Source organism: Opisthocomus hoazin, chromosome 1 (genome assembly GCF_030867145.1).
Source record: "Opisthocomus hoazin isolate bOpiHoa1 chromosome 1, bOpiHoa1.hap1, whole genome shotgun sequence".
NCBI classification, from domain to species: domain Eukaryota; kingdom Metazoa; phylum Chordata; class Aves; order Opisthocomiformes; family Opisthocomidae; genus Opisthocomus; species Opisthocomus hoazin.
Window position 1 is genome coordinate 21,322,736 of NC_134414.1, and position 21,455 is coordinate 21,344,190.

General features: G+C 44.5%; 1 protein-coding gene across 1 annotated transcript; it reads right to left on the reverse strand.

Annotated features, from left to right (window-relative positions):
• Positions 1–791: 791 nt before the first annotated feature.
• Positions 792–20,755, reverse strand: SLC35F2 (solute carrier family 35 member F2). Its single transcript, XM_075412695.1, has 8 exons — positions 20,640–20,755; positions 15,475–15,650; positions 14,802–14,929; positions 9,309–9,468; positions 7,462–7,618; positions 6,603–6,655; positions 5,774–5,928; positions 792–2,243 (listed from the first exon to the last, which is right to left on the reverse strand). The coding sequence occupies exons 1-8, from the start codon at positions 20,753–20,755 to the stop codon at positions 2,025–2,027; spliced, it is 1,164 nt and encodes a 387-aa protein (XP_075268810.1). The 3' UTR covers positions 792–2,024.
• Positions 20,756–21,455: the final 700 nt, after the last annotated feature.

Here is a 21,455-nt window from a genome sequence, read left to right on the forward strand (position 1 = left end):
ACCACAGGACATCCCAGCTGGCTTCCACACGCTGCTCCAGTTTGCAGGTCTCCTCTAGATCCCGGGTCCTATCTGCCAGCCCCTAGAGATGCCACAGACTCCATAGGATGTCTCAGTTGACACCAAGGCAACTGAATCAAGCTCCATAGAGAAGCACTTGATACAGGACTTGGCAACTCTTTTACACAAAACACGCAACTGGGTACATTTACGAGCTGAATCCCATCCTGTGTCAACAGAATAATAGAATCATAGAATGCTTTGGGTTGGAAGGGACCTTTAAAGACCATCGGGGACATCCTGCTGTGGGTAGGACTTAACTCCAGTTTGTAGGCATCTAAAATTAGGTATGGAGAACTATATCCAGGTGCCTTCTCTCAGATATCTACTGCCATCAGAATTCCCCACCCTGTCTCCAGCTGCTTGTTCAGCTTTAGATGTATAGATGTCTATAGATGCACCAGTTTAGCTGTCTTAAACCATGACCTGAATCTAACCCAACTAGTAAAGCAAAAAATAACCGGGCCCAAATGCTTTTCCTAAAACATCAGCACCCCTTCACCCATCTGTGCACAAACTACTCAGTGAAAAGTCAATGTTCTCTGCTTTAGTGTCTGCTCAGTATTTGTTTTGCTATTGCTAAATAAAATTGGGTAAGAATTTTGCTGAATCATTTTGCTTGAATAAACCACACCAGAAACACACAAAATCAGTCTGTGTTGTTTGACCACCAGTGTCTTCAAAAAACGTCATATTTATTCCTTACGGTAAAGCTCAGCCACCAAAAGAATCATTTGGTCAGTAAAATCAATTCATATAATTTCGAGCAATAAACAAATTCCAGCTTAAAAAAATAAACAAACCAAGAGCCAACTCTTTAGCTGCTGAAAAATTTTATTCTTTTGTTACTTCATATACCTGAGCTATGAAGGCTTGTACAAAAAAAACAAAATAAAACAAAATTCCAGTATGGTTTTGCTGATGTTAAAACTGCAGCCTCATATTTTTTAATCATTTACTGTAAATAAAAAGAGAGGGAGGAAAACTGTCAATGAATCTACTGAAAGCCCTTAACCTTTTGGAGATTGTCATTATTGTTGCAATGAGGATTGACTAAAACTTTTTTTTTTTTTTAAGAAGTGACAATTTTATTCAAACCTTTCTGCAGAAACGTGCCCCATTTCAGTGAGAAATTCACTGAGAAGTGAACTTCAATTCAAAACCTTTCGCTGTCTCATCCAGGTAAAACCCCAGTCCCTTCTTACTGAACAGAGCAAGGGCCTGACTTTGTCTCCTCCACCTAGTGGGACTGCACCAAGCAACAGGGCACCGAAAGAGAAAAAGAAGGGATTATAAAAACACATATTCAAACTTCCCTTACTAGCAAAATTCAAAATAAAATACTTGTAGCAGCCCCAGCTGCGACAGGGAGTGCAGCACTATAAAGAGACGATCACTTGGGTGGAATGTAAGGAGCAAATCCTCCAGCGGAGGAGTAAGTCCATCAGCACATGGAAGGTGTGTGTACGTACGTACTACGGCTTGCAGAACTAGATCCTGTGAGAAGCTGAGTGGTTTTTGCAAGATGCTACTTGAGGGTACCCGGAACTGAGGTGTGGGAACCATGAAGCCTCCAGATAGCATCTTGCAGATTTAAGTCCCTAATACAGTATAAAACACATTTACTCCAGTTAGTGACCTGGGAGCTTGCTTTGGCTTAGTTTTTCCCCTGAAGCATTTGCTGTTAAATTAATTAAGCATTTAAAAATAACAGTCTCTCACTTTCCAGAGACTTCACATAAATACTACTCTGTCTTCTTCTAAGGACCAGATTTTCTGCAAGGATAAATCAATACAGTTTCACTGGCCGAGGATCTGGCCTTAAAAGTCTATATAGTGCATTAAAACCAGCGCAGCATGACGTATGCCTTGGCAGGAGAACAATTCTCCACATTAATATTTGAGAGAAATTTGGCAGAAAAAAAAAAAAAAAAAAAGATCAATTTTGAAATGCTGCCATTTCTTTAATCAGTGCTGACCACCACAGTTTCTCCTCTTGTGAACTGTACGGTTACGGCTGGAGTTTCACTGTCGTTCTCCTCAAGCTTCAGTGCAGCGTTGTCCAAGCCAGAGCTGCTGGGCTGTGGCAAGGCGGTGGGTTCTGCAGTCCGAGTCGGAGTGGAGCAATACAAGATGAAGCCCACCATGATGATAACGAAGGACAGGATATAAAGACCTGAAAACTGGCAGAGGAAAGAAAGAAATGCATTAAGTCTTATCTGATGTGAAAACATGTCAGCACTGCCTTGCTTTAAGAATGTGAAAGCCACCCTTCCTTTTTAAAAATATTTTAATGAGGATTATCACCACGATCTGTATTCAGGTCTGAAAAATCAAAAGTCAACAGTTCCATCCACTGATAGCCTCAAGCTGCTGGCTGGTTTTCTCTCCATCTCATCCTCCACACTGTTGGACAGGGAGTCTCCTTCATATACACACAAGCACCTCGACAGAGGGAACAAATGGCTGCAAACATGGTGATACTGAAGGACAGTTGTTTACACACGTGAATGCTGTAACACTGCACCCCTAAAAGAATTTTGCTTCAGCACAGCCAAATACTCCAGGTCCTGGCAAGAGGTGAATCTCGCCATGCTACTGCATTCACCAGAGCAGCTGGTTCTCTGCACAGCTCTCTTAACCAGCTGCAGGGATAGATACGTATTATGAGACTGGGGTTCCTTTCAGGAGATCGACATTTGTGCTCTCTGTTAAGAGCGACGTGAGGTAAGAGTCTGAACTACGGAGGTACATCAGGCGTTTGGTTCACTACCATTCACTTGCCTGCTTGAAGTCCAACTATTGCCGAGATTCATCCACCTTGACAGAACAGGAAATGCTTATTCATAACACCAGATTCAAGAATACAAAGTGTTCAAGTTATCCACAGCCAGGAATGCATTTCAGCAGATTTGCTGAAGTCCACCATATTGCCTTGGCCAAACCACACTGATTAAACAGTAGGGTGAAGGACACAGCACATCCTGCATCCCACTGTCAATAATTCCCTAAGCTCCTTAGCTTCCTTAGACATACTTGACAAATATCTTCTAGTTTACCAAGCAGCAGAGCTGGAAGAAATGAATGGTAGGACCTGGACGGAGGACTGTGATCCAAAAAAGACTGAGGCATCTACGATTCAGGCACTGCAATTCCTAGCTGGTAGTCACTTTGCTCAGAAACCCTTGGACAGTACCATGCAAAAGGCAAAGCAGACTGAAACACGGTGGCCTTGTGATAGGTGCCCTCCCTCCTCACCTGGCTGGCTGTGTGCCTGGAGGAGCTTGGACTCCAGCGTTCTCCCTGCGCAGGAGCAAGCACCAAGCTCTGTAGATCTCCTGCTGGAGGCAGCAGCAGCATCCGTGGCCCATTCCCATCGAAGGGGCAGAGCTTGGGTCTGTATCAAGGCGCCTGCACAATTTCCCCAGAGTGCAGCCGAAGGCCGTGAGTGAACATGTGCTTGCATGGAAGGACACATGGCTGGCAAGCGAGACGGGGCGGCCACAGTAACTGCCAGACCCCCCTCGCAGTGCGTACAAGGCAGTAGGAGTCTCTGCTCCTGCTCAGAATTAACCCCTCCATGAGCGGACACGCTCACCAAGCCAGGGTGCCAAGGCTGTGGCAGCACAGCTGTGTTTCAAGGCTTGCCTACACCTCTGCAGCTCTTGGCACAGGGAAACCTTGACCATGCTGCTCCAACAGGCCTACGCTCTTTTTTTTTTTTTCTTCTCCTTTCTTTCGTTTTTGGGGAGGCATCAGTGGTCTTTTCCTGGTTTTTTTTCTTCTTGTTTTTTTGTTTGTTTGTTTTTTTGGGTGGTGTGGGTTTTTTTTTTTTCATTTGAAATACTGCAGCAACTTCATTGCTTCAGACACTGACTTCAGTCGTACCTGTGCAGCTTATATCCCCATGCGAACTCTCAAGCCTGAAGACTACTTTCAGTGCTGCTGGAGGACTGTAACTCCACCTAGTGTCTGTGTTTGCAGTGTACACCCTTCCATAGGAGTTCATACAACGAAAACATTTGAAGACTGTTTTTTAATATCTCCTGAAGCATTACAGGTACCTATAAAATGAGCTCATTAGGAACAGACAAGCACAGCAAAAATTCATTATGGAGTAAAAGAAAAAAAAAAACTCATCAAAACAGGTGTGCAGAATACATGTTCCTGTGTGCAGCGTGCTTTTTAATCCAGGAAACGTCCTGCCTGGTTTCTTTGCCCCATAGGTAAAGAAACTATAGTGTTAGCTTGGCAATAAGATTTTTCTACTGCTCAGTGTCATGTTAAAAGCCATGTCAAAATCAGGTGCTTGCAGTTTTTGGTTCCTAACCTATCTCAGATCCTCTGATTACTAAAGAGGTGCCATTATTACTGCTCCTCTTTTTGCTACTTCATTGTTTCTAACCACAGGTGCAAGTTCCTATTTTAATAAATATCTGAAATTCTTTCATAATACAACCTCAAAGTCTTCTCTAATTCATTTTTCCTTTTCACTATCGGAATACCTCACAGTTAGTAATTATGGGATGATCTGCTCCCAGGAAACCTCTCCCCACAATAAGCTAAAAATCCTGAAAAGTCAAAGTTTATTACATCCCTTCCAAAGCTTTTGCTTACTTCTTCCTCCTTACTATTATGAACACAAATTTACAATCACTTCTTTAGTTCAGCCATCTGGGTGCCAAAATACATGCTTGACAGTTACTTTGAAAGGATTTTTTTAATTATTGGAACGTAAGTATGGTTCTATTTCTGCATTCATTTCTAATGGATGCTTTGTAGCTTGGAGCAAATTTTGGAACCCAGAACAGGGAGGAAAGCTGAGCTAAGAGACTCTTGAAAAGGAAAATCTAGCTGTAGTCAGATCCTACCATTACCAGACCTCTGTGCTGTAAAATAAATTGGCCTTAATTTTCAGAAACAAATCTGACATAAAAGCTTCTGGCTCTCCATAATGCTGAAGAAAAAGCAATCACATGGAATAATACAAATTAAGTCCTTAAGCAAAGTTCACAAGCTTCTCACTAGAGCCCTAACTCAATTACTCCAATTGCTGTAACGAGCTAAGTTCCCACAAATGATTCTGGATGAAAAGCGTAGGGCGGAATGAAAATTTTTCAGGCCTGTCTTTTAGCTTGAATAGACACTAACAAAAATATTTCAGAGAGCAAGAAAACTAACGACGTTTTGGCTAGTGTACAGAGTAATATATTTATCTGCATCTTTTTCAATTCCTTTAGTCTCTCCTTAGCAGTAGCACTGAGAGCTTGATTCTTATCCCAAGATTTTGGTAATGAACAGACCAAATTTCTAAAAAGATATTGATTTCTCGAAATCAAGCCAAACTGCTCCTCTCTCTTTGGAGACCTGGAGAGATGAACCAAATCTAACACAGTTCCACATAGGACTTACAGCAAGAACTCTACCATTTGAGCACCTCGGGAAGTTACAAACTATCTCTTAACATTAATGTTGACATATTCCATCAAGTGTGAAATTGTTTGAAAATCACTGTCTGCCTAACGGTGTGATGCTATCTAATTAACTAAGCATGACTCCTTCTGACTGACATCTGCCAACGATGAACTATTCAAGCTGTAGAAATGTACAAGTGCAAATGACTGTTCAGGGGCTTTTAAGAACATTAGGCTTTATTTATAGCTTTGGAGTAAAAACATAACTGAAATGATAGCGAAAGACTGAAGGTACTTACCTTATAGAAAAAGAGGAAAAGCCCGAAGAACAGACTGTAGAGATCCGCAGTCAGAATACCCAGATTGACCGAGGTTGCGCTGGTAACTTTAATCACGACTGGCATGAAGCTATACAGCCCAAACATGCACAGGGCAAAGACTGTGAACAGTAATGCTGTAAAACAAGGTGACAATTTACTCCCACGGCATGGAATAATGATTTTAAAGAACACTGATGTTCTTTAGATGCTTTAAAAATATGCATTTTTATCTTCTAGGATAAGGTCTCCTAAAAGATATGGGAATGTAAATTTAAGAAAAACATGATAGAAATATTACTTTTCCAAGACTACCCTGTATTGCAAAAATTACCTTATCTATTCAAGAAAGTTCTCGTTCCTTCCTAGTTAATGTAAGAGCTGGCTGAAGAAATTTAGAGCCACATTACTTAATATCGTACAGTTCTGTTGAGGTCAAAATGTGTCACAAAATCCATTTTTCCAGTATGTCATTTAGGAAGGACAACAGAAAAATGTTGTTGTGGTGTTCCAACACCAAACACGTCTGTAATTAAACAGGTTTAATTTTTACTTATTTCAATTTATTTTGAAAAATTATTTCATGTTATATGTAAAATGTAAAACCTGCGCTCAAAGATTTTAATGTTCAGTCCTGCAAATCTTATCTCCTTGCTGAGCTGCAAAGTTTGCAGAAAATAAACTGGTGACAATATAATATGAATGCTGCTTAATATCCACAGAAAGAAAATTAAAACCCAAACATTCAAAGTCTAAATGATTCTCTTTTCCAGTGTTCTGTAAAAATGCACATCATGTGTCATACACATACCAATTTTCCAGTTCCATTGAATTCTCATTATCTCCCTATGTTCCACAATGGCTCTAGAGTTAGAGAAAAGATATAACAGAGTAAAAAAGAAAAAAAAAATCACATTCAAATAGAGAATTTAATTACCAAAATATGTATGAAATATTTTGATTTATAATCCCTTAATTTTTTGTTTGAAATATTATTGAATGACACTAACTCCAACATCTAACAAGCATGAAAATAAGACTTGAAAATTAAAGTGCCTGAAAGTCAAGAGCACTTTTATTTAATTCTTATGCCTTCTTCCCAGGCTTTTTCATCCTTCAGAGATTCAGTTGTATTTGATACACCATTTGAGCGAATTATTAACTATAATGATGAGAAATGAGGAACATAAAATTCATTAGACAGTCTTAAGTGCATGTGGTCTGTTACTCTAACGTGATTATTTGTAAGAGTATTCACGGCTTCATTTTAAACTGAAGTTTAACATGGAAGACCTCCCGCTAAAAATTATATCCTAAACTTTTCCACAGAGAAAATCCATTAAGAAATACATTCCTGTGACCAGCCCTCAGCATACTGAGTGTCCTCATGAAGATCAAAAAAATCAAAACCACAGCCAAGTATCGTACATGTTCAATTGTAGGATTTCAGCTTTAGAATTGCTGTAATAAGAGTAGTGCAAATAAAAAGGATATAAAACAGATGCTGATCAGCAACAAAAATAAAATTCAAGTGTGGAAGGACCCCAATACAGGCCAAATGCAGACATAACAAAGAATTAATTTAATAACAACAACATAATTTCATGGTAGACAAGTGATCATCTGTAGAATATTCGTAATTAGTTTTAAAATAAATATTAGATCCTTACAGCTGTAGACCGCTGATAATAGTCCCAAACAAGCCCACCATTCCTAGAAACTCCACTCTGCTCAGATTTTTCACAATGTATTCCTCACTCACATTAGAAATGGCATACAAAGAAGCACCAAGAAGCACTAAGACATCTCCAATCACCACGTCACTACCTGTACAGAAATATTAATCCACAATAAGGGTAATGCTGCAAACACTTTTGAACTTTCCTTAAAAAGACAAGCAAATTTATCTCTAACATCTCTATTCTCCTAGCACCTTCCAGGGTAAGGGGAAAGGGTAAGGGGAAAGGAACTATCTCGTGTGTGTGCAGATGCGTGGCTCGGTGTCTGAGCACAGACTCTGCTACCTGCTTGCCTCGCCCTACTCTGTCTGGAATGAGCTAAACCCAGCATTTAAATCTCATCTGGATCAAGCCACTGCTGTATAGCCTGGTCCAACTCTGCTTCTGCTGACCTTAGGCACTGTAGGGACCTCAGAAAATTCCCGGGTAGAGATGCTCTCCACCTTTATGAATATTGCCCCTGCTTTTGCAGTAAGGCCTGATTCAAGTCTTGCTAAAATCAGCCTATTGATTTCAGCGGGACCTGGACTCAGCTTCAGGTTTACGACAGGTCTTAAGTGGGCATTGCAGATGGGAGGCATCATGTGTCCGGCTGCAATTTATTTATACTGTGCAAATGGGACTCCCTGTGATAGAATCACTCATCCAGTAAATCCTGTTGTGCATCAGCTAAATAGCAAGAGGATCACTGTTGTTTAAATCCTTGAATCGATTTAAAATTTCCTTCCCTAAGCCAGTTGGCAATCACTAAGAAAACATGTCTGAAATATAAGGGTAAGCAGTAGTAAGGATACCCAGGTCAGCAAATAAAGCACAACTGTCTTAAAAGTCTCAGGGAAAGCAGATTTTTCCCCCTCAGGACTGAGGTACCACATAGCATTAAAGCTAAGCCTCAGTTTGTCTAGATGTCTTACCTACAGTGAGGCCCCAAAATAATGCCAGACAGGCTTATCTCTGCTGCCCAATGAAGGCAATGCCCCGTCCCTCTCCTCCTGAAATTTACCTTGCCTTGTACCCACTGGCTCTGGAAATTCAAAATTCTTTTCCAAAATCAGATCACTACAATATGGGTTGATTTAGGCATCTGTGGCAGAGAAGACAAGACCTGCCCTCATCTGCACCCAGCTGGACACTGGTGCCCGGAGCCCAGCCTCCCTCCCAGAGGTCCCCAGCACCCTGCCCATGTCTCCTCTTGCTCTCCCGGGCTAAGCCCCTGCTTTCCAGGCTGTGACCTGTGGGCCTTAGGGATACGTGGAGTATTTCTGCTGGGTCTGCCAAAGGTAACTCGGAGAAGCCAGCCTCCTTTTCAGTAACTTTTGATTTGCTATCTATGCTTATAGAAAACTGCAAATTGGAGAAGTCTGGCTGGTAGCAGGCTGACACAGTGTAAGCGCAGCAAGATTTGCAGGGAGAGGTAGCATCTTTTATCAGAGAATCACATGATCAGTAAAAGCGAACAAGCTTTCAAGAATGAGGCCTTTCCTCAGGTCTGATGAACAGCAGCAACATTTAAGCTTAACACAAGTGTTTCTCTTTTAAGGTGGAAGAAATAATCCGAACCTACAAGTAAAGAAATTCCACAGCTCTCTATAAACAGCATCTCCTCAGCCACTATCTTCTTGGACAAGAAATACAAATAGCAGCGTGTCTTCTCCTCTTCTCTTTTAAAATGAAACTGTATCCACTCCCCCTGCATTTGCTCCTCTTTCTCCTTTCTAAGTTAGCCCACCATGGGAACCGTCTCTCCACTCTTCCCCCCGCGACAGAGGACTCCTTACCTTCGCTGTCCTGCCTCCCTGCCAGAATGTCTGCACCCACCATTGTTCCTACACCCAGCAAACAGACGGCAACAGCAAGAAAATGGATCAGCCTGTATCTTGCCCGGAGAATGAACCACGACAGAGCCATCAGCACAGGAATTCCGAAACAGTCCAGCAGCTGTGTGTGCAGAGAAATGGTTTGAATTAGAAACCCACCCTGAATCTGGATTGTACTGTCCTGAAAGCAAATGATTTTACTTGCCATCGCTACCACGTTAATGAAAGCCACAAAACAACCCCAATGGATTCAAAGAAGGGTCAGACCCACATTTTTGCCATGAAAAGCATTTTGCAAGTGAAGGAGGAGTGGGGGCAGGGGGTCCACTCTTTCCTGGTAGGAAGGCACTGATCTAGAAACTCTTCTAATGACGTATTTGATCAACCTTTGCAGCTTCACAAAGGACAGCGGATGTGGTTCTGAAACCACACTGCTCCCCACGACACCAAGACAAGGAGGTGGCTCACTGACATTTCCTTTTCTCCCCACCAGGTTGTGTCTAGCTCGTCTTTTCACTCCTCCTCAAATCTGTAATTAGAACTTAGACTTCCATGCACACAAAGTAAAAATCTGGAATATTAAAGGATACAACTGACCTGAGTCTACATCAAAGTGACTAGGGCAAGAATCTGACCCTGTAGTTCTGTTTTTGAGGTTTTTTTCCCCCCAAGTGGATCCTACTGAAAAGAAATGGGTACATAACCTGGAAGCCATGTACAAAGAACAACTTTCCTAAAGCCACCCTCCCAATCTTCCAGCTTCCCACAAAATCACATTAAATCCACCAACACATTTTCATTACTCTCAGTTAGTCAGAAGTAGGTAACCGACTCCGTAATTCACCCATGTCCCAGCAGCAGAGACACACGAGGCAGCAGCTTTGAAGCACTTCAGATGTGTTTGCAGGCACCGCCCGGACAGACTGAGCAGCTATGGTTTAAGGATGTCTGTGCTCCACAACAAGCTGCAAGCACCGACTTCTCTTTCCTTTCTTCATCATTCCCTATCTTTTTGTTCCTAAAATCTTACACATCTTTGCCTTGCTGTAAGACCCACCCATCTTCTACCCATTCTCCCTTAATACAGAAAAACACTCAAGAGTTAGCTGTGTACTTAATACAGAAAAACACCTTGAAGGGTAAGATAGGCATAATGTCCCAAAATAACCAAATAATACGAAGAACATAGAGCTAATCATTATTGGTTTAATATTTAATTCAGTGAAATAGACTTTGTTTCTGAATTTGACTAGGGTAAAAAAAGGTGTATTTTCTTCTGACCTGCCTTTGTAGAGCGCCATGAAAACATTTAAGGCAACAGTCTACAGCAGAACATACAGTCAACCTTCCAAAGACTGCTCAGGAATTACTCTTAATATTCAGCCCTTAAGACCTGGCCTCCTGAAGTCACTATGAAGTCCTAGGTCCAGGTCAGCAGGACCAGAGCACAACCATTACAAGCAAGACAAGAGCCCTTAGTCCTTAATGTTCATTGCCAACTTCTGCCTGCTGAAGCGCACCACCGCAGTCTTCTGCTGTGCTGGCTTCCATTACTCCAGCCATCATCCCCAGGGGTTTGAACCAAACTTGTAAGACTTTCATGATATGTCTGTTTTGACTTGTTCATAACTGCACGTATTAAAGTCTTACCAGCACAGCACTCAGGGGACTTATTACGGACTAAATCCTAACTGGTGCTCTTTAATCCTTCCATCTATTTGTCTTTGCTCCTTGGGCTGCCTCCAGCTTGTCCAGTTTGAGGAGTCTGTGCAAAAGCACTTGCCTAGGCTGTATTATGAGACATCAGAACCCCACAAGTTCTAATGTGTCATACCATGTATTTCAACGTATTTGCTCTGTCCTGAAAGTATCATGCTGTGAGTTTCTATCTAGTCACAGGCCTTCTTCTCTATCTAACCTTTTGTCTAGGATCAAAAAAACCTTCTAACGTTTCCTCCAAATGTGTCTGTTTTGACTAGTATCAAACAACAAGTATCATTTATCTGATTCTACAAAATACATTATTTAGCTCTCATGACTGTTTTTCCACCTTTGGTCTGAACAAGTTCTCTCCTGAGTATGGAAATGTATTTGATCTCTCTGGTATGAAGTTGTAATCATAGAAACTAAGAAATATTACAAAAATCAGCAAGCAAAAATTTTAACCCCCTGGTAGCAGACATCTCTTCTATTAGTATAATACATAAACTTTCACTTCTCTGTTAATTGAGATTTTACCATGCAGCTTGCCAATCTCCAAGCAGTTTTTCAACCCAAACAGCAAGAGGGGAACAAAAATGCCCTTAAAAAAAATAAAATCTTAATTAAGATGCAAGGGAGCAGTAGATAACAAACCACGAGCTCTTTCAGTAATGCCGGAACTGCTCCATCCAGACCAACAACACACTGTAGTGCTACAGCATCCTGGTTAGAGGACTTGCAGCCAGGACACCACACAGGCACCAGATGATGAAGAATACATGCTGGTAATCTGTTCCAGGGGACCATTACCCCATTTCCCTCAATTACAGACAGCAGAAATCTGATTTCCAACTACCTTGTCTTCCCTTCATCTGCTACGCTACAGAGCTCTTTGGTGGAAAATGCTCTCCTCTATGCAGGATAAAGATCAAAGAGGTGCAAAGCAGATGTAACATCACAATGAGTTGTGTCAATGGAACCATTTAAAAGAATAAAGTTTATTTATTCAGGTTTTATGACATTTACAGCAGCACTGCAATACTGATCACCACTGCCAGCAGAGCTTTGGCAAACTCTCACCTTTTTCAGTTCTAGCCTGTATTTTTGCAAGGAAAAAAAAAAAACAGATAACCTGTTGATTGGATTTACAAATGTTTGGACTCAGGCCAGGCTTTAGCCACTCTGTTTATAGGAAGGTTTTAAAAGATAGGGTGAGTAAATTATTAAAAGATGTTTTAATAGATGGTTAATAAACGACCAGGGACTGCTGGAGGTCATGGGTTTGCTTATAATTGCCAGCTCCAGACACCTTTGAGAGCAAGAAAGCTCAACAGCTCATCCTGCTCACTTCCCCACATGGCTCCCTTCGGGCAGCCCCAGGGGCTCATCCTGCATCTTCTCTTGAGGTTAACGCTCTTCCATCAGCTGATATTCTGTCAACAGCTACCTATAAAGTACCTCCAACCTGAATTATCTATAGAGCAAATGCTAATTGTGCCTAAAACCACGCTGACAACATGAAACCACAGCTACACTGCTTGGGTTTAGTTCTGAAATACGTGGTCACACGGCAGCAGAGTCAAGCCCTGCCAAAAGACAGAAGCACACTGGCAGCAAAAAGTGTCACTGGCATTGCCTCAGCCACAGCCGAACAGGAAGGGTTCAGTTGTGGAATGAAGTCTTATTCTTTATTTACGGAGTAACGAGAGCTGCCATCCCGATGTTATCTCCTTAAAAATCTCCCAACCCCTTCCGTGCAACGCTAGTATTTGATAGCTAAAGGGAAACCAGTTTTGCTTTTGTGCGTATGTCCGAGAAAATACATGGAAGTTCCTTGCTGAGCTAAGAAAACTTGTCTTTGAAGGTAGGTTTCCTGGGGCTGAGCTGGAGCTCTAGCCAGCCAGCATTTCAACAGCGACTCCCCTCTATACGGGAAGGTGCCATAGACTCCCACGTTGTTCTTATGCTCCCTGGGCATCCACTTGCAGCCAGTGCTGCAGACAGGCCATCACGCTGGGTACCCCAAACCACAGGTTCTGATGTAGCTGCAGAACTGCTTGCTACTGACAGATATCAAATGCCTTGCACTGAAGAAAGTCACAGCCTTTTTTTTTTTGTCCTGTATCTCATTTCTGGCAATAGTGAGAAACTGGTGATTTCAGAGAATGTGCAAGAAACCTTACGGCAACAGGCAGTTACAACAAATTAGCAATTACTGAACTGCCACTTAAAGAAGCATCAGTCTGAAGGTTACCACAGGGGTTAAAGGTTCAGCAAATGCTTGAGTTTGGCAATCAGACAGGACAGCCTACTGTATCTATTCTTTCTTAATTCCTATGAAAGAAATCATGGGAACTAGCTTTGCTACTTCTGAGAACTTCGATCAAAGTCCTGGCTTTTTCAGCTGTAAAGTATATGATCAAACAGTGTCTTAATTATTAGCTTAACTTGATCTTGAGACTGAAACATGTCACTCTTAAAGCTTTGATTTCTTAGGCATTATCTGTAAGGAAATTAAAGGCCCAATGAGTCACAACACGTAAGTGGAAATGTGACAGCAGTAATCCATCAGGCACACACTACTGGTATTTAAGTAGTGCAAGGAAAAGTTACTGCAGTTCTCTAAAGGGAACCCAGACCACAGGAGTTTACTACTTTACAGGTAATTCCTTTAAATATTAACCCTTGTTACTGTGACTCTGTAAAACACTGACACTTGAATGCCCCTTTCCAACCAGCAGCCTACATGGTACATTATTTTTTTTATTTAGGTGACTGGGGCCACCACCCCAGCCACAGACCCACCGTTGCTAAAAGCAGGCGCAGGCTGGCACAACCCTGGACACACTCTCCCACCGTGCTTCTGCACCAACCCCTCCCTCGCTCCAGCAGCAGCAGCTGTGGAGCCACACAGCGAACTACCTTGGGCCTGACACCGCTCGCCGGTAGTCCAGCGAAAGGCAGGGTTTACTCTGACCTTCGTCAGTGCCGAGCCAGTTCGCTCAGGGAATATGGCCATGGAAGCTCAGGAGCATGCAGCTGGAGGCAGGAACTCTCCCAGCAGCTTATGTCTGTGTAGGGAGACAACAAAACCACGGCCTTAGCCCTCCTGTTCACAGAACCATTTCAGAACATGAGATCTGTCCTAGTGCAGTGGCACAGCACCAAGTACTGGTGTTGCAGAGGATGTCCACTGTCACTTCAGGAGCCTGGCATGCTGACCTCCCTTCCACCTCTCCCAGAGATGGGCCTGGACTGAAATGCCACATCCAAAAGCCACAAGGCTAATCCCTCACTGCACGGTCTGCGACACCAGCTAACTCTCAGTGTGGCCTCACGTTATGGGGTTACGTTTCACAGTGCCTCCCACAGCTTCTGGGACCAGCCAAGAGATCTACATCACTCATCAGCAAGAACCCACACTGAGTGAGTGTTATCTGGCCCTAAATCTTTATTTTCTGTCAGGAGAAAAACCTGAGTGGCTGTCAGCAAACTCTTAGAAGTGCGTTCTATCAAAATAATTAGAGTTCAACTCAGGAGTTGGCACTGGGTAACACCAGCCAATTTTCTCTGCTTCCTGGAAACATTATTCATGATGCAGGATGCTCTTCCATGTACTGCAGAGAGAAAATAGATATTGGAAAGCTTTTTCAGGCTTAAATAGCTTCCGTGTCTGTCCCATGAATCTCATTTCAGAAACCAGTCCAAAACTGTAATAAAAGCAACAGTTCAAAAAGAGAGATTGGTCCTTACCTGCACACTTGTGAGGGTCGTGTATTGGTAGGCTTTTACAATCATGTAATTGGCTTCAACATCAGCCAGTCCCAAAAAAAAATACTTCCACCACCTCTGCTTCAAAATTTGCCAAAGGCTGTCACTGCCTGTTCAGAAGAAAGCAGCAATCAATATATGTTTCTTTCCAACCAAGCGTCGCACAGGAATCTTGCTTTTTAGAAGCATAAATAATACTGAGATGTTTGATTTCGGTTGCCCCTGCTTAGAAAAGATACAATAACAGTACAGTGCAGCCCTGGAAAAGACAACACAAATGACGAAAAGCACAGAAATTCTTCCACGAGAAAAAAACCACTAGAATTGTTTAAAGAGTAAATTAATAAGATTAGGATGAATATTAAATAGCCTCTGGTACAGAAGCTTGTTACCACAAAGCCTATTTTCCCTAATACAACATAGGACTTGAAACCAAAGAGCACATAATTCTGAACAGATATGAAATTAAATCAAATGCACATTTAACCTGTGAAATTCATTTTCATATGCTATCACAAAGCAGGAATTTCAACAAGAACTTTAAAAAACTAGGACGAGTACTGAATAAGTTCTTTCGTTTCAAAATCTGAAAGGAAAATGTAGAAGAGAAAAAAAAAATGATGAACCAGAATCTCCCATCCCATATTTCACATACCAGTTCTAAATGCCAGCATTGTTGTATAAACTAGAAGCAGCAAAGAATAGTTGATAAAACTTTGAAACATTGGAGTATTCACTTGGTATTTTTCTGCTAGGTACTGGCTTGTAACAGCAGTCCCACAGATAAACAAGGAAAGCATCTGGCCCAGAATTACCGTTTTCAAAATATACCTGTGAATATAAAAGACAACACAGTAAGCTTAGCATTAGACATTCAAGTATTTTTTAAAAAAATATTTGCTAGTTACAGGGAAAACGCCATTTTTTAGATTGACACTTTATTCTTTTTCTACTCCCTATAAACGCTGCTCCGATTTACCGGTAAACAGGGTTTTGTCTTCACAGAAGATCTAGTCTAACCTCATGACAGCCACATAACAAGCGAGGCCAGTCCTCCACTGAGTCCTGCTCCGAGTCAGACAACAGAAATCTGCAAATTTGCAACACAGAGATAAGGCACGACTGCCTTCAGGCTCTTCCGAGACCTGAGCCTCTGACAGCGAGCTGACAATCTAAGATGAGCCAGGCCAAGGAAATACAAAAGCGCTAACCACAGAATCATAGGACAGTCAAGGTCAGAAGGACCTCCGAAGATCATCTGGTCCAATCTTTTGGGGGAAAGGGAGCCTAGATGAGATTATCCAGCACCCTGTCCAGTCACACGTTGAAAATCTCCAGTGATGGGGACTCCACCACACCCCTGTGGAGGCGGTTCCAGTGATTGATTGTTCTCACTGTAAAAAAATCCTTTTTTATAACAAGAACTGTTATAATTAATACTTATAGTGGATTTTTTCTGCTACATTCCATCACCTCCTGCTGCAATTCAGGATGGAGTTAAGAGCACATTTTGGCCAAAGATCACACTTGCGCTTACTACCTTTTAAGTCCAATGCACAACTGGGGGAGGAGGGGGACAGGTTATGCTCTTTTAGCAGCAATTCTTCACCAAATATAAAGTGAACTATTGCAGATGTTCCTACAAACAGGAGTATGCATAGATGGCTGCGTATCTTTTGGCTTGCTGGTTTTCCTGCCACTGGAGCTGTGTGCACCAGCCCGGTCTCTGCCTGCATACTCACAATGCACAGTGAGAGACGCTCAGCGCTGCGCTGTCTGTACAGGCCTGCAAAGGTCACACCTAATTTGTGTGCTCTGAAGACTACTGACGAGAATTTAACTGTCTGCACAACCGATTCATCTGTTCCTGCTCATGGTAATCGAGCAAGTGAAGAAAGCACCCCGTTCAGATTCTGTGCCTACCCTGTGCCCGCATCCCTCCCCGGTGATTTCTGGCAGGGCGCCCACGAGCCAGACACGCCACGGGACAGTAACACCGCATGTTGTCCCCAGGTGGGTGCCTTTAACACAGCAAATACCGGCTCACCCAGCCCTGCTGTGCAACCCAGCTATCAGGCGGCGAAAAGGGGGTGTCTGGGGGTGCTAAAGCCAACTACCATCCTACAGCCAAACCCTCCTTTGGGCAGGCAGACATCATCTCTGCACGGATTCTCACTCCGCTGCATGAATCTCATTTTCAATCCAGCCTGACACCAAAGCTCTTCTGACTTTAAAAACGCTGTTAGGCACATCTTTCTCTCCAAGTCCATTTCCAGGAGACAGCAAATCTCTGCCAAGTCCAGGCAAAACCACTGCAATTTTACTGGAGCAAAGCTGTGAAGCCTGCGTAGTCCACAAAATGAACTGTGCTCATCAACTCCTCACCAGGCAACGTTACAGCTGGCTTGGCTGGCAGAAGCCCTGCTCTGCTGGATGCAGGAGCCACAGAGACGGGCAGAAGCTCAGGCAATACCACTCCACAAACATCTCGCCTGTTTAACATGGGCTTCTGTGGGACAAGGTGTTCAACGCTCTCCCCCAGAATATGCTACACAAGGAGTACCTTTGCTTCTCCTGAACTACGGCAGCCTCTCTATAGCAGAGGCCTGGACTCCGTGGGCACAGTGTTTCAGCAAACTGAACATTTACCATGTTCCAGTGAGAGGGTAAAAGGTGGAAAATCTGCTGTCATTCAAACTTGCTAAAGCTTTATCGGCTTCAACCATCATTTATTAAAACCAAGAAAGACTTGGTTGCCTTTCTGCAAGTGGAATAACTCCATTAAGCTGATCCTCAGCTTTTCTAACAACTGAGTTATTCCAGTTTAAAGTACCTAGGTAATTACCTCCTTGCATTTCTGCATATGGGAAGAGATGGGGGTCCAGAATCTACAGGACTGTTTGCTCAGTGGTTACTGCACCAGCAATCACTGCTGTTTAGTTAATGGATGTCCTGCAGTCCTACAGCATCTACTTCCACAGTGCTGAAGGCACCTGACAAGGCAAGCAAGCAGCCTTCATCCTGCTTCATTCTAGTCTTTATTTTTCTCGATTTTAGGGATTTTTTTCTTCCCTGAACAGATTAAAAATGTTAAGATCAACAGAGCCACATAAAGACACTGTTCACTGACAGCGGAAGGCTGCCCTCAAAAAGATGTCCTCTGCGAATCCCAACACGCTGCATTTCTGGCAGCTTTCTCAGCTGTGTATAGAAGCATCCCCAGCAGCACCAGGGGCAAGCTGCAGCAGGAGGCACCAACGGTTTCCCCTCACACCCTCTGCCAAAACTAATTTCTTCAAAACTGAGAAAGTGACTCTGTGTTCCCATCGCCATGCACGGGGCTCAAGGCAGTTTGGACAGAGCAAGATGACCCCATCAAATGTGAGCTCAGGAGCCTTATTATTTCAGTGTCCACTAAATTCCCATAGCAAATTAAAAAAAAGCATTTGTCCCTCTGTAAAACTTGAGAGCAAACTTTAAATCCTACTGGTTTCATTTTGCAAGACAATTTCTTATAAGAAAAATGCTTCAAAGACGTGAGCTTCCATTCATTCCGGTATTGACACGAGTATTGACGACTGATTTTCTTATTAATAATGTATAATCATTTTTTGAAATATATTAATTATTAACTTTTCCATGCCAGAACTTGATCCTCTCTGCTCTTTTTTTTTTTAATGCATTGGTAAGGACTAAACCACTTTGGATTCTCAGATGACACAAGGTAAGTGGTCTGAAATGGCCATTTAGTTTTATAGTTTGGGTTTTTTTTTGTCGCTGTTGTTTTTTACTTGCTTGGTAGTTGGCTACTAAGTAATTACGCCTCCTCCCCCTTCAGCCACCATATCTTAGCTAGCTATATCTATGGCTACCAGCAAAGCTAGGAGTCATTCCGGGATTTTTTTTAGAACATGGAAGTTTGCCACAAATTGGTCTAAAGCCAACGCTGAACAATGTGCAGCTCTTGACACCACGAGAAACTCAGGCTTTGCTCAGGGAGCCACAATGCAGAAGAAAAATACCCCGAGATACTAAAATACAATCAGAGTCTACATCTCAAGAAGCTAAAGAAAATCAATAAGCCCACAGTTAATGACTGTATTGGCTTTTAGTTTAATAAATACTATAATTTTAATGTGATTTTTTTCATGAAAATAAATACAGTTTTTCAAAAATTAACTTTATTTATGCCACCAGTTAAACACTAACAGGCAAAGCCTGGCAATACTCTCCATGTAGACAGCTTACTTGCACTTTAGCTTTAACTACTGAACGCTTCCTGCATGCGGTGAAGGGCGGGGGACAAGAAACCATTTAATTTGAATAATCTCACATTTTCACGCGAGCAGTTACAGGAAAATGCAGGTTCAGACTGAAGCCACATTCCAACATGATTAGCAGATAGCTCAGGACAGGAAAAAATATTTTTAAGAATTAAAATTTTCAGAAGTTAGCGTTTCAATGTTCTGCTTTGAAACTGAGGTCAATTTAACTTATAAAAGGTAAGAAACAGAAAAGAAAAACTTTTTCCATTTCAAGAGCCAGAAAGCATACTGTCTGTTGTGTTTTCTCCAAAAAAAAAAACCCACGATAATCTAGTTTATTGCATACAAGTATTAAACCTTTGTGACTCAGAAAGGCCTCTAAGAAAGATGAAGTGGCTGAGCCTTCAGCCACCTGGGGAATAAAAGGAGGAAAAAAAAAAAAAATCAATTCAGTATCTTGAATACAAGACTTTACAAAAGTCAGCAAGAGTTCTTTATTTTCTTTCCCATACCATCAATCGACTCCCTTTGGGTAGCCCTCTGGAAACATTCTGGCAAAAGCACTAGCACAGGTGAGGTTACTGAACAGCTCAACAAGTCCCCATCTCGTCTTCTGCGGCATTCCCGACAGGCAGGAGGAATGAGAAGAGAAAACCGCGTCCCTCTGCCCTGTGGAATGACCCTGCCTGGCCAGCACACACCTCCACACCAGTCTGGGAGCGGGAGAGCCAGCACCTGCTTATTTGTCTGCCGAGGAGATCTGATGCAATAGGTGCTACAGACCAAACCTTGAGCCCCAAAAGAGCCTTTTGAACAGAGATTTTCATTCCCCAGACAGAAAGTGAAGCTGCAGGCGAGTGGCAGGTCCTGCAGGCTGGCGGTCGGAGGAGGCAGCTCCGCACTCAGCAGCTTCGGGACGCGTGCGATGCCCGCACAGCCTGGCAGATCTGCTCCCAAGTCTCCGGCGCTCGGGCAGCGCTGACACTGCCAGGGACGCCCTGGAAGGGGCCTCTGCCCTCGGCTGACCCGAGGCAGGAGGGGAAGCGGGCACTGCTCTTTCGGGACACCTCACCCCAGCCACCCTGCTCTGTCACCTCCTCTGCCCGCCACGACCCGTTCTCCGCAACAGTGTTGATAAAAGCGTACACAACAGATAAAAGGGCAGAAAAATCAGCAAAACAGAAAAAGGTTAAACCAGAACTACCAAAAAAATAGAAAACCCCTCAAGTGTGCACACGTGAGGTTACGCTTTTAGTTTACAAAACCCAAGTACATCCCTCGCTAACTGCGCGCTCGTCTTCGCTGAGGTGGCTCCGCGCCCCCGCACGGCAGCAGGGCGGGCTCCGGCCCGGCCGTGCCCCCGCAGCAGCCCGCACGCCACAACGCCCCGTTCCCCCGGCCCTCCATCCCCCGCAGCCGCCGTGCTCCCGCCCGCCGGGCCCGCCGGGCCCGAGGACCCGCGCCTTGCTCAGCCCCGCGCCCAGCCGGGCCGGGCCCCGCACGCCTGCTGCCGCTTCCCTCCCTCCCGGCCCGGCAGCGGGGGCCGGGGACTCACCAGGTGCAGAGCTTGGCCCGCAGCAGCGCCAGCGGCCGGCGCGGAGGGGCGGCGGCGGCCCCCGGCGGCGCCTCGGCCCCGGACGGCGGCGGGGCCCCGTCAGCGTCCGCCTCCATGCCGCGGCGCGGCGCTGCCCCGGCGCGCAGCCTGGCGGGAGGGAGCTGCGGGGCGGCAGGAAGGCAGGGAGGGAGGAGCGGCGGAGCACAGCCCTGCTGTCGGCGGCCGCGCCGAGCTTTGTGCCTGCCGAGGGGCCGCCCCCGGGAGGGGCACGGCGCGGCCCCGGGGCGGGGGCAGAGGGGATGGGGCTCCTCTCCCTGCCCCTCAGCGAGCCGCGGGCGCGGTTCGCCGGTTCGCTTCCACCCGCCGGGGGCAGGGGACAGCGGAGCGGAGGAGCGGCGGAGGTTCGTGCCCGTGCTCGCCGGCTCCGGCAGCAGCCCCAGCCCGGTGCTCGGTGCCCGGTGCGGGCCCCTGCGAGGCCGCGTCGGCCCCGGCCCCGCCGCGGGCTTCGGCCCCCCGGCCGTGCGGCGGCCTGGCTGCGGCTGGCCTGGCCGGGCGGGCGGGTCGGGTCTCGCCTTTCTTCCAGTTACGGGAGCCAAAGTGACTCTAGAGCCTGAGATTTAGTTTCTCCCAGCGGAGCTCCTCTGTGTAAGTCTCCCGCGCCCAGCTCGCTGCCGGCAGCTCCCGTCCCTGGCGACTGATCTCGTCCTGGTTGTCTGCACCCAGATCCTCGCCAAGCTCACGTGGAGAACCTGGTGGCATTCTGCATACCTTGGTGTAGTTTGGGGTTTTTTTCGATGACACCTGCTTTTAACGGTG